Below are 14,190 nucleotides of genomic sequence, written 5' to 3'. Positions count from 1 at the left end.
TATTTTTCATTAATAACAAACTCAGAAGGGCTGGATAGCTGTCAACTCAGACTGTATTTTCTCCAATGCTTCTGTGGTCAAAGCCCAATGAGACAAAACTGTATCCTTTCTTTTCAACATGGATATTCTGCTTATTCAGTGATTTCCTCGTTGTATTTGCAATTCGCTGTTGATCTTTGGTTTCAATCTTTGCTCCAAATTTGTCACCATTCTTAGCTGCTTCGTTAAAGGACCATTGACCGGGAGCTCCCAGTGCTGCTCCCGATCCCAAAAGAGAGAAAAATAATCTAATGATGGCAACCATGTACTTGGGCATTGTGGGATTACTTTGGACATTCTAGCAGGACTCCTCCTATGATTGACGCCCAAAAGGAAAAGAAATATGGGGAGGCTTCCGGATCAAGGCGCTACATGGCAGAAATGCACAGCATTTGAATTTGGAACAGATTCACGTAATGAGGCAAGATGGCGACCGCTAGCCTAGCGGTGTGAGCTGCCTCTCGCTTCGCTCCCCGTATCCCTGGCCCAAAAAGAGGTGGCGCTGAAGAAAGACTGACCGGCCGATTTCGGCTTCACGCTGTCCGCGGCTGACTCCGCGGCAAAATCTGCAAGCTACCTTCGACTTTGATGTTGTTTGCTGCTTCCGCTGAAAACTGCTAGCGGTATTATCGGTATTACCGATATTTACTCATCGTGCTCATCGTGCTCCTTGGCTTTCTCCCTCTCCTCGCCATCTCTGATCTGAGCTCAACTCACCGTCTGTGTGCTCTCGACTTTATTTGACTTCATTGGTGCTGGGCTGTCCGCATTTCACGTCAGTTGCTGCCTATGTTGTTTCTCATCATCCAGCTTCCTCGGATACGATATTTCATCCGACGCTTTTCGTCTTGTTGGGCTAGACAATCTGTGCTTTGTTCTGCTCTACGCTTGCACACAATGCCACCAAAAAACGCCAATCAGCAGGTGAAACCCCCCAACACGCGCAGCGGCAAGAATAAGAACGCTCAAACTTACGATGCAGAGGACCTGAAAGCTGGTAATTCAATGCGAGGGACAGCTAAAACCGGTGAGATTACATCCACATCTACCTCTTCTGCTAAAAAAGGGGGAGAGCCTCCGAGTAGGGCCTTTAATCAAACTGTACCTGCATTATTTAATAAACAAGCTGCTAGAAACGCAACTAATTTGCGCACATCGGTATCGACTCTTCCTCTCGCACCAGCAGACTCCTTATGACTCTGTCCGTGTGTCTGGATTACTGTCGCATAGTATTCTGGGATTTGCAGTCCCAAATACTCTGAATACTATTGCTGGAACTGGGGAGGCACCGAACACTACTACTACTGCTTTGACTACCTCTGTGACTATCTCTGCTCAGCCCATATCAATGTCCATTGAAACTTCATCTCAGGAACCCGTTCTGGAGTCTACTGAAATTGTTTTTTCTATGTCTGACCTCACATCTGACGAGAGCTTGGACAAGGATTGGGCTGATTATCCAGAGGACAGTAGCCTGGGAGAGGAGACGGGGGTCAGTGAGACTTCACCTGGGTCTAGCGTAACTGTAAAGAAACACAAGGTCAAGGTCAGGAGAACACCCTCATCCAGGAATAAGTCTAATGGTGCAGAGGGCCCTCTACCCATTCAATCTAATCTCCCAAGCTAACAAGCTATTCTTGAAGAATCTAATTCTGATCTGTGCCCGGAAGTGACTCTTTCCATGATATATCAAACAATGTTGGCTCACAGATCAGATACAAAAATGGAGATTGCTCGCACTCAAGGCACATGTCAAAAAGTTAAAAATGCTGTGGGCCGTATCACAAAATGTTGTACCGACATGACGGCCAGAGTCTTGGAAGTCGAAACCAGGATATCCACTCTTGAAGATGAAGTTGCCATACAAAAGAAGGAACTTGCCTCTGTCAAAGCACAACGGGACGACGTCAGCTTCAAGCTTGCTGAGATTGAAAATCAATCGCGGAGAAATAATTTGCCTGCAATATTGGGTAATGTGCACAATAGTGTTTTTCTCTCACTTTCAAAATTCTTGATAGAAAGGCCTCAAGAGTCTTACATCTCTCAGACACATGGTCATTATGAAGGCATAAATTACAAACCCCGTGGACGTCTTTCCATCTCAACTTATGGTGGCAGATCGGGGAGAATCTACATGGAGTATTTTTCATTAATAACAAACTCAGAAGAGCTGGATAGCTGTCAACTCAGACTGTATTTTCTCCAATGCTTCTGTGGTCAAAGCCCAATGAGACAAAACTTTATCCTTTCTTTTCAACATGGATATTCTGCTTATTCAGTGATTTCCTCGTTGTATTTGCAATTCGCTGTTGATCTTTGGTTTCAATCTTTGCTCCAAATTTGTCACCATTCTTAGCTGCTTCGTTAAAGGACCATTGACCGGGAGCTCCCAGTGCTGCTCCCGATCCCAAAAGAGAGAAAAATAATCTAATGATGGCAACCATGTACTTGGGCATTGTGGGATTACTTTGGACATTCTAGCAGGACTCCTCCTATGATTGACGCCCAAAAGGAAAAGAAATATGGGGAGGCTTCCGGATCAAGGCGCTACATGGCAGAAATGCACAGCATTTGAATTTGGAACAGATTCACGTAATGAGGCAAGATGGCGACCGCTAGCCTAGCGGTGTGAGCTGCCTCTCGCTTCGCTCCCCGTATCCCTGGCCCAAAAAGAGGTGGCGCTGAAGAAAGACTGACCGGCCGATTTCGGCTTCACGCTGTCCGCGGCTGACTCCGTGGCAAAATCTGCGAGCTACCTTCGACTTTGATGTTGTTTGCTGCTTCCGCTGAAAACTGCTAGCGGTATTATCGGTATTACCGATATTTACTCATCGTGCTCATCGTGCTCCTTGGCTTTCTCCCTCTCCTCGCCATCTCTGATCTGAGCTCAACTCACCGTCTGTGTGCTCTCGACTTTATTTGACTTCATTGGTGCTGGGCTGCCCGCATTTCACGTCAGTTGCTGCCTATGTTGTTTCTCATCATCCAGCTTCCTCGGATACGATATTTCATCCGACGCTTTTCGTCTTGTTGGGCTAGACAATCTGTGCTTTGTTCTGCTCTACGCTTGCACACAATGCCACCAAAAAACGCCAATCAGCAGGTGAAACCCCCCAACACGCGCAGCGGCAAGAATAAGAACGCTCAAACTTACGATGCAGAGGACCTGAAAGCTGGTAATTCAATGCGAGGGACAGCTAAAACCGGTGAGTTTACATCCACATCTACCTCTTCTTCTGCTAAAAAAGGGGGAGAGCCTCCGAGTAGGGCCTTTAATCAAACTGTACCTGCATTATTTAATAAACAAGCTGCTAGAAACGCAACTAATTTGCGCACATCGGTATCGACTCTTCCTCTCGCACCAGCAGACTCCTTATGACTCTGTCCGTGTGTCTGGATTACTGTCGCATAGTATTCTGGGATTTGCAGTCCCAAATACTCTGAATACTATTGCTGGAACTGGGGAGGCACCGAACACTACTACTACTGCTTTGACTACCTCTGTGACTATCTCTGCTCAGCCCATATCAATGTCCATTGAAACTTCATCTCAGGAACCCGTTCTGGAGTCTACTGAAATTTTTTTTTCTATGTCTGACCTCACATCTGACGAGAGCTTGGACAAGGACTGGGCTGATTATCCAGAGGACAGTAGCCTGGGAGAGGAGACGGGGGTCAGTGAGACTTCACCTGGGTCTAGCGTAACTGTAAAGAAACACAAGGTCAAGGTCAGGAGAACACCCTCATCCAGGAATAAGTCTAATGGTGCAGAGGGCCCTCTACCCATTCAATCTAATCTCCCAAGCGAACAAGCTATTCTTGAAGAATCTAATTCGGATCTGTGCCCGGAAGTGACTCTTTCCATGATATATCAAACAATGTTGGCTCACAGATCAGATACAAAAATGGAGATTGCTCGCACTCAAGGCACATGTCAAAAAGTTAAAAATGCTGTGCGCCGTATCACAAAATTTTGTACCGACATGACGGCCAGAGTCTTGGAAGTCGAAACCAGGATATCCACTCTTGAAGATGAAGTTGCCATACAAAAGAAGGAACTTGCCTCTGTCAAAGCACAACGGGACGACGTCAGCTTCAAGCTTGCTGAGATTGAAAATCAATCGCGGAGAAATAATTTGCGCGTACTTGGAGTCCCTGAGAATCTCGGCGGAGCAGATCTTCGGAAATTTATCTGTGAACTTTTCTCGGAAGCATTTCCTGAACTTATATCTTGGGACTGGCCACTGGTCATTGAGCGTGCTCATCGCTTTCCATTTCAAATTAAATCTAGGTCAAAAGAAGGAGAGTACCCGAGAGCCATTTTGGTCAGATTCAATAATTTTTTAGCTAGAGAAGCTATTTTTGATCTGGCCAGACCTGATAAAAAGCGATCTGCCAGAGGCTGTTGTTTTTTCGTTATACCAGACTTCTGCCAGTCCACTGTTACTAAGCGATGGCAGCTAAGGCAATTAATAGCTGGTTTTCAAGAAAAAGGCGCCACTGTCTATTTACAAAACCCAGCCAAACTTAAAGTTATTTTTAAAAACCAAACAAGGTTTTTTGTTTCTGAAATTGTGGCAAAAGAATATCTTGATTCTATTTGATCTAATACTATTTCTCAAAAGGAATGGTATTCTAAATGCTATAGCTATGTTGGGTTGATATTGCTGGCTGGATTAAGCTGATTTTTGAACACTATTTTCTCTTTTCGGGTCATCCGGGAGTGGGGCAGGGAGGCACTCTGTGATCCCAGGGATTGGCTATCCCTGTGCCTCATAAGGTGGATTAGGGTGGGGGGAAGATGTGAGGGGGGGTGTGGGGGGGTGGCGGTGGTGGTGGTGGTGGTGGTGTAATTCAACATCAGTCCAATTTGAGCAAGATTCAATGATAATGACCAGCTATTTGCAAGTTATGGAGCGTTGTTCAGACTGCTCTACTAATGATGTAACATTGGGCAAAGCAATGAAATTTCTTGCTACTGTGGCTTGTTTCCAATTCTATATGGAGCCAGGTCTGATAGATCCTAGTTTTCTAATTTCTCTTTGTGTTCCATCTCCCAATGGATAGGGTAATTAAAATTTGTACTTTCAACGTTAATGGTCTTAATGACGTGAAAAAGAGAGGTATCTTGTCTAAATTGATTCATTTGCTGCAAATAGATTTACTCTGTCTTCAAGAGACTCATTTATCATGGGAAAAAAAGGATTTGTTAAAGAATTTGGGGTTGGAGGTGTTAATAGTTTCTAGGCAGACAGGTATTAAACGAGGTGTAGCAATACTTATGCATCGGAATCTGGGCACTGTAATCAAGACCGCTGCTGATAAATGGGGCCGCTGGGCCATGGCAGAACTTTTAATCTCTCAGAACAGGTTTATGATTTATTCAGTTTACGGCCCCAACCTCGATGATTCCGAGTTATTTAATTATCTAAATCAGGAGCTAGCTCTTAGTAGTATTCCTATTATTTTTTGTGGGGATCTCAATGTTCATATCGATGCTGATTTCAATATCAGACAAGATTTAAGATATAAAGGCACGAAGCCACGGTCCTTTAAGGCTTTGCGGTCTCTGGTAGTAGACAACGCTTTATCTGATGCTTGGCATACTGCTCATCCAGATGAGTATGGCTTTACTTTTTTTTCTGCTCCACACAAGAAATATGTTCGGATTGATTATTTTTTTTTATCTCAGTTTTTTTGGGATAAAATTGGGCTAGAAATTCTGCCTAGGCTATTATCTGATCATAACCCTCTCTGTTTAAAGCTTAGTCTCTCATCAAGCGAACAGGGCTATAAATCAACTTGGACGTTCCAACGGAATTTACTTCTACAACCAGATTATATTCAGTTTATGTCTAAAGTTATCCAGGAATTTTTTGAGTTAAATAATGAATCGGCCTCAGTTCCAGTTGTCTGGGACACATTCAAATCAGTAATACGGGGAGAGACACTAAAATACGCTGATTTTCAACTTAAGAACAAGCGTGATAAATTTAGAAGGGACTGCGATATGGTTCTACACGCAGAGACACGGCTAGCTGAATGCATCAAATCGAATAGCGATATAGAGGAATCCCAACTTGATTTATCGATTAAACGCAGCTCTGTTTACGCTCACATAGCTGACCAAGTAGCTCTACAGCATATTCAACATCGGACTGAAAGTTATGAATTGAGTGAACAAACCGGAAAAGTCTTAGCACAAAGATTACGCCAAAAAGCCACTGCTAATCAGATTCTTAAAATTCAAGATCTTCACGGGGGCTTTAAAACCTCCAAAGCAGATATACTTGCAGCTTTTAATGAATTTTATCAACTGTTGTATCATCAACCAGATAGTGTTTCTGATCTTTCTATAAAACACTATCTTGATAAGATTAACACTATAGAAATGTCTGCAGAACATGTGGAGTCTCTCAGTGCTCCAGTCACCTGGGAAGAGATTGAAGTAGCTATTACTGGTCTTGCTGTTGGAAAAGCCATGGGTCCTGATTCCATTCCTCTGGAATTCTATCGAGTATTTAGAGGAATTTTAAAGCCAGAACTAATGAAGATTTTTTGTTCGGCTTTTGCTGGCAATCCACCTGAATCATGGTCTTATGCTACAATAGTAATTTTTAAAAAGAAAGGTAAAAACAGCGAAGAATTAGGCTCATATCGACCCATCTCTTTGATTTCCACCGATAGCAAAATTTATTCCAAAATTCTTGCTAATAGACTGAATCCACTGATGCCGACCCTTGTGTCTATTAGAAAACATGGCTTTATATTGAAAAGAGACACTACAGACCATGTTAAAAAAATAATAGCACTATTAGACTGGGCCCAGATCTCTGAATCCCCGGTTGCGGTGGCCCTGTTGGACGCAGAAAAAGCGTTTGACAGGGTCTCCTGGGAATTTCTTTGGTCTGTCATGCTCTGGATGGGCTTTCCCATCTCATATATTAATGCAGTGAAAGCCCTTTATATTCAACTTAAAGCTGCCAGAAGAATAACCAACTCTCTTTCGAAGGGCTTTGCGATAACAAGGGGGACTAGACAAGGTTGTCCATGTTCCCCCTTGCTGTTTGCTTTATATCTTGAACCATATCTTCGTAATCTATTCTTGGCGTCCGATATTATACTTGTAAAAATTAATACTAATTTATTTAAAATCTTCGCTTATACGGATGATGTTGCCGTAACTACCATAGATATCAGTCGTGCATTACCAAAAATAACTCTTTTGGCCGAAGAATTTGGTGTGCTATCTGGTTATAAATTAAATCTAGCCAAAACTCAATTGATTCATTCTAATTTTGGCCGACCTAATGAATTGGTTTTTGATCCGGAAGCCCAATATCTGGGGATAACGATCTCATCCAGGGTTGATGAGATTGTACGCTTAAACATTGAGCCTGTTCTGAATTCCTCTAATAAAACTCTTGAGAGACTAAATAATTTGCATTTCTCTCTTTATGGTCGAGTCAATATTATTAAAATGCTAATTTTACCAAAGTTTCTATATTTCTTTCGAACCATACCACTCTTGTTCCCGGCATATTACTTCACAAAAATAGAATGATATCCAGATTTTTGTGGGGGTATCACCGCTCTCGTCGAGCGTTGAAATGGTGTTTCTTGCCCAGGCTGAAAGGGGGGTGGGGTGTCCCTAATTTTCAGTTGTACTATTGGCTCATTTCTCTAAGATTTATGGGTATACTTCTTTTTTCAGATATAGTTACTGAAGATTCCGCTTATCCCTCAGTCTATGAATTACTGCTAGGTAAGGCGGCTCCTCAATGCTTAGTCAAAATCATCGAACCTAGTTATTATAAAAAAACGAAATTTAAGATTATTTTAGCCTGTGCTACAATTTGGCGACAATTTAGGAATAAAATTCTTGGTTTGGGTGAAATTAGTTATTATTCTCCAATATTCAATAATTCTGCCTTACCTGCGGTTTTTCATGACCAAATCATCAGAACATGGTTTTTCTCAGGAATACAGATCTTGGGAGATTTATATGAAGAGGCTCATTTCTCTTCATTCTCAACTCTCCGAACTAAATATGGTTTGCCACAATATCATTTTTTTAAGTATCTTCAAATTCGAAGTTTCCTAGAATCGAAAAGTCTTCTTATTAATTCTTGTATGAACTCTAATAAGATATTAGAAATTATTAGGAAAACAAAGAAAACAGGCCCAGCTTATCAAATGATTATTAATCAACTTGATGATGATTTATCCTCTGTAGAGAGCAAATGGCTAAGGAAGCTAGATTTAGTAGATATCGATATAGGAAGATCAATTGATATATCCATGAAGGTACTCTATAATGGATCCCTCCAAAGTCAACATTATATGTCTGTCTTCGATCTTTATTACTCTCCCGCTAAGATAGCTAAGTGGAAGGTTGGCGGCGAATCCAGATGTAATCGTTGTAATGAGGTGGATGCGGACTCTATCCATATGTTTTTTACATGTGAAAAACTTTGCCGGTTTATTACTGATATTGAATTTTTTATTAATAATAATCTCGGGTTAGTTGTGAAACTCTCTCCTGAATTGGTCATTTTTGGTGTTCAAGCAGATCAGTCTGGGTTAAGACCTACTGCTGAAGAAGCTTTGTTGTTTATTTGTATGTCCGTCTTCCGCTTCTGCATCACTTCTCGCTGGATTGATATAGGAACCCCCGACTTTTCATCAATGGCAATGCAAGCTACTTTCCATTTTTCATATAGAAATGGCTATGTATAGGCTCAAGGGGATAAAGAAAAAAAGGCAAGGACTAAAAATTTGGGATCCAGTCACTAAATGGATGTAAGAAACTTTCCCTATTTTTTGTACTTTTGTTGTCTGTATTTTATTTATATTACGCTGGCTTGCTTTTACATTGCTCAATGTATGACTGTTTGTTGATGTAAAACTCTAAATAAATAAAAATAAAAAAAATGGAACAGATTCACGTAGCAAAATCAGTGTGCTTCAGGGACAAGGCTGGAGAGCCAGTCCAGGTCCATTTTTAATTTCGTTCCTTTTCCTCTTTGTTATTTTCTTGGAGCATATTAAGCTCCTCATACAATGATACAGGCTGCTCACTTGCCGCTTACTTCGTCTACACTGTGCTGTAACCAAACGCCAACTGCTTCCAAATTGGAGGATCATCGTAGAATGGTATTATTCTTAGTGTATCATTGTTTAACCTTTCGAGCCAGCACATTGTTTCTAAATTTGTCAGCCATGTTGGAACATTAAGACGACAAGAAAGACCTCTGCACACTGCTATGTGTTTAATTTTATTTGTTAATGCAAACTTATCCTAGCGACGTTTTGGCTATAGCAGGTTTTCCTTCTACAGGCAAGAATCAAACACTATGCCTAAGTATTAGCCAAAATGTTAGTCGGAACCGCGGCTTACACTGGTTTGCTATTTGAAAATAATATCACAGATGACTGGCACAGGTGGCCCTTTCTGATGTACAGATGAATTTGGATATATGTCAGGAGGAAGCCGTCTACAAGTGAGGAGTTGGTAGGTTTCAGAGTTTTGCTGGAGGTCTATTTAGTCTTTTTTGATGATTAATGATCGCCTAGGCCATTAGGTCCTTGTTTTCTGCCTAAATCACAATGGCAAATTTGATTGTATTGTTGACGCAAAATATTTTATGGTATCTAAAAAATGTCAGCATTGAGCCATCTTGAATAGCCAAATTCTTGATTATTGTAAGCTCTATCTAGAGTAAGTTTTGAAAAGCCCTGAAAAAGTAATGTGCCTTTACATTTTCGGTCTAATGTATATGTATGAAACTGGTAGTTTCTGGATCTATATTCATGATACTCTTTTTGGGTCTATTCTAGGCGGCGCATGCGCTGTCTCTTCAAGACAAGCTATATGTACTCTATGGAATTTGAGCACGCCCATCGTTTTCAATGTGTTTGTTTGTATGCTGTTCTGAAAACCTTGCTTTTCAGTCGTGTATTGGTTGTATTTGTCCCTTCTTTTGAAGTTTGGATCCCTCCCAAGGTGACTGGCCCTGTTAAATGTACTCGTTCCATTCTGTTTATTTATGTTTGATGCAGTATACTATTTTTTATTTATTCTTGCACGTGTTTTCGGAATGGGGTGTTTTGGGCCTTTTCTAGCAAAACGTGCTCAGCTGTCTGCATTTACATTTTCCAACCAGAAGCTAGCATGTGTAAACAAAGTTTGTTTAATTGTATGCTTTTTGAACCCACATGGCTTTTGTTTTAGCAGCCCAGCGCTCTGCTTTTGGACTCTGTGCTTCAGGTGTAATATGCATTTCTTTTTTTTAGAGGAGGGAGCGGGTATGCTTTTGTAAGCGGAGCCAACAGGAACATACCGTGTGCAAACAAGGTTTGTTTTATTATGTTTTTTGAGCCCACACAGCTTTTGCTTTTGCAGCACGGTGCCTGCTTCCCAGACGCCTCACTTAATGTTTAATATGCATTATATTTTTTGTTTTAGAGGAGGGGCGTGTGTGCTTTTGGAGGCAGAGCTAACCGGAAGTTAGTGTGTGCAAACAAAATTTGTTTGATTAGGTTTTTTGATCCCACACGGCTTTTGTTTTAGCAGCACGGTGCCTGCTTCATGGACACCATGCTTCAGGTTTAATATGCATTTTTTGGGGGGGAGGAGGTAGCATGTGTGCTTTTGGAGGCCGAGCGGGTAGCATGTGTACTCCCCCAACAACAGCAAAGGCTGAAATATATGCCGCTTGATGAATTTTGTTGTCAGGGGAAATCTAAAAACGATTTCCTTGATTTTGAGAGTAAATATCTTTTATTGCTGCTTATGTCAAGAAACAGGCACTATATTATCCGTTTTGTGAAGTGTTAACCGCTGTCACGCAAAGCTTAAAACAGACATTTGAGCAGGCATCTTTGTTGTAGTGAGCTTCAGTTACAGTAGCAGTCATGTCACCGGATCATGTGTCCCGGGAGCCGGGCTTTGCACTGGCAATAGAGGTGCAGGACTAGGTTAGGTGCAGGGCTTCGGGGACAGGGGAAGTGAAGTACACCTCCACCATCTTGCTGTATGAATGCTGCAGGAGGCAGGGGAGGTGCACATGCATGTAAGGTTGTCTAGGTGCTGTTATCACATCAGGGTTGGCAGGCATCCTGTGAGGCATTATTTGGCTTTAGCTTCAGTGCAGGAAATCACTGCTGTACCATAAATAAATATGTATGTGTGTGTGTGTGTGCCTGGCATGCCACCCTCAATCCCTGTGGCCTATATATCTGTCTTGTTTTAGGTATCTATTTACTAATGAGGCCATTTTTATTTCGGTGCCTGGGCATTTATTCTGTTCCAGTCCGCCCCTGGTGTTGTCAGTGCAATTTGGTACTACGGCGATTATTTCCATATATGTGTTTAAAAGGGGTTCTGTTCTCTTGCCAAATGTAACATTGTTATGGAGTCAAGTACTGTCACTTAGTAGTACTGTTGCTCTGATTTAATGCCCTGTTATGGACCTGAATTTATTATACACAGATAGCACCCAATCCCCTGTCCGCATTGCGGTAGTTAAATGTTTGAAAGGAACCGCAGCCGACATGAACACCCCGCGCCTTTCTTCAACTGAATTCGACTTCCCTGATTACGGCGTGTTTGTAAAGCATTTTGGTATTCGAAGCACAAACGCGTTTTTGTACTACACAAATGTAAAGATTACGAGGAAGGATACCATGGATTCATCTGGGTTCTAAAGGCAAAGTAAACTTACAAATAATGGAAAAATAGGCGCAGATAGCTAAAAAATCAAAATTATGCAAAGATGTAGCACATGGCGTGGTTCATTTAACAACTATGCGTCTTGCAAAAGTAAAAGTATCAGTGTTACACCTGAAACAAAGTGTCATCTTTATTATATGTACCCATTTAGACATTAGAGTCATAATATTTAGGCAGTCTGTAAAGTTGTTAGAATCATGATTCGGTGCTAGTAAACTTTGTCAAACCGTGCACCTCTTTATGCTGTTTTTAGCTTCGTTGTTCAAGAAATACACTTTTTTCAATTTTAAAGAGCCTTTGTCATATTTTCATTAGCACAGAAGCCCATCCTTGGGTATGTGTGGCCTTTCACCATTGGCATGTGAAGTAACAGTAGATGTGTAGCACCCAGGATAATGTGCTGCATGGCTAAATACTTATAAGGCCCTAAAGGAGAGACCTATTGGCTATGCCAAAGCTTTTTAATCTATTTCTTGCGTTTTTCAATGTTGTCATTGTTAATTACTGGATGGAGGTGCTCTCTGGGCTTGCATGGTATAGCTGATGTCTTCCGCCACTGTTCTGTGAAGAGACCAAAGACCTTAACCTGAAGGAAACTCCTACTGGAATTTATTTTGAATGCTCTAGTCATTAATTTTATGATCCTACTAGTAGTACTAATGCCAACAGAAATAGGCAAAGTGATGCAAAGCTGTGGGAGCGAATTTTGGATGTAAGATGCAGTTTTTCACAACTATACCTACATCCTAGTACATTTCCATCCAAATTAAAAGGATATAATACCAATGACACCCACTATATGTTCTCATGAAAACCACAAGGAGAAAATACCAGTGACAAATGACATTTCCACCTTTCCTACTAAGAGATTTAGCTCTCATAAGAAGTGCAGAATAGGAGATTAAGACTTCTCTATATTTCTTTTCTAAATATAGCCTACAGTGATAGCACAAATCTAAGATTCGGGATTTAAAAAGCGAGTGTATGAAGTCTTTAATTCGCTTACCTCGTCAAAGCCCATCCTGTCTGAGCGTTTTGGAGGTAGGTTCATATACTGTGATGGTTCCATGGGTGGACGATCAACTGAAACAAATACAGAACATTAGAAAGTTATTTACATTTCTGTTCCTCTCCTAATGACCTTAGTTAGCACTCACCGTAGTTTAAAAATAGGTGTTTGAGTTTTTTTCAAGTAAAAATATATTATTTGTCTACGGATTTCAGTCAACTTTGGCTACGAAAATACTAAGCAAACCTAATCGAACGTAGTGAAGTGATATGTGCACAGTGGGAAATTCTCTCTGGCACAGTTTTTGAAATCTGTGACTCGTGAATCCAGTGGTCCAGACTATGAATTTTGAGTCATAACTAACTTTGATAAACAGAGTTGGTTAGATCAGGGGCGTAATGGGCACCCTCGCAGCTCCTGCAGTGCATGGGGACCCTAAAGTCTTCTGTACATAAAGGGGGCCCTCAACGTGTCTGTGCGGTGCTGTGCGTCTCTCTAAAGAAGCTGCAGTGTGCAGCATGCTCAGAATTCACTCACGCAGATCAAGAAAAGAAGAGAAACAAAATAATGTATTTGTTTCTCTTCAAGCCCAGCATGGCAGGCACCTTACAAGAGTGCGTAGGGCTCCTCCGTGAGAGCGCCCTCCACAGGGCACTGCTCCTCTGAGAAGGGGAGAGAGAGGCAGCACAGAACAAACTGAGACAGAGGTTGCCACCTTTCTCAGAGAAAAATGCTGTCCCTCTGTTCACTTTTTAATAGTCTGCAAAGGCCCCGACATAATTCTTAAGTAGAATTGTATATGAAATTTTATGTATTAATTTTAACGTGGACTTTCAGTGTTTGTTTACTTAAGTTATCAGTTGGGTCATTAAGGCAGCTCTAGAGCACATTTCAAAATGTTTTCTTCTTACATTAACTGTTTAAAGTATGTTCTGATAAGGGGAATAAAATACGACCTTAGATGATTTTTTCTAATTTTTGTATTGCAGGGACAGTAAAATACCAGTCATACCAGCATCTGCACATCTGTACGTCTGTCTATCTATCTATCTATCTATCTATCTATCTGTCTGTCTGTCTGTCTGTCTGTCTGTCTGTCTGTCTGTCTATCTATCTATCTATCTGTCTGTCTGTCTGTCTATCTATCTGTCTATCTATACTTCCCACACACAGATGCAAATAAATCTGCCAGCATAGTTGTTCTGGGAGGGACTACCTGTCCCAGTGCTCGCCATGCCTGGAGGTGCCGCCCACAATTGCCAGCACCTATTGGAAGAGGAGACCATGCATGCAGGCGTACATAAAAAAACACCGACCGTCCGCACCCGTCCGAGCACGGAGGCTGGGCTGGGCCCACCATCTAACATCGTGAAATTGGTAGTAAGTGCTAAACATTAATTTTGGAAGC

General features: G+C 41.5%; 1 protein-coding gene across 2 annotated transcripts in view; it reads right to left on the bottom strand.

Moving 5' to 3' along the window:
• COLGALT2 (collagen beta(1-O)galactosyltransferase 2) overlaps positions 1 to 14,190 on the bottom strand; it is a 319,704-nt gene that overhangs the window by 33,319 nt on the left and 272,195 nt on the right. For both annotated transcript variants that reach the window (XM_085601533.1, XM_085601531.1), the window contains exon 7: positions 12,780 to 12,856. In XM_085601533.1, the coding sequence (XP_085457659.1) occupies positions 12,780 to 12,856 (77 nt within the window). The remainder of the gene's footprint in view (positions 1 to 12,779; positions 12,857 to 14,190) is intronic.

The sequence above is a fragment of the Triturus cristatus genome, chromosome 4_2 (assembly GCF_964204655.1).
Source record: "Triturus cristatus chromosome 4_2, aTriCri1.1, whole genome shotgun sequence".
In the NCBI taxonomy this organism is placed as follows: Eukaryota; Metazoa; Chordata; class Amphibia; order Caudata; family Salamandridae; genus Triturus; species Triturus cristatus.
This window is presented reverse-complemented; position numbering and strand designations above follow the sequence as displayed.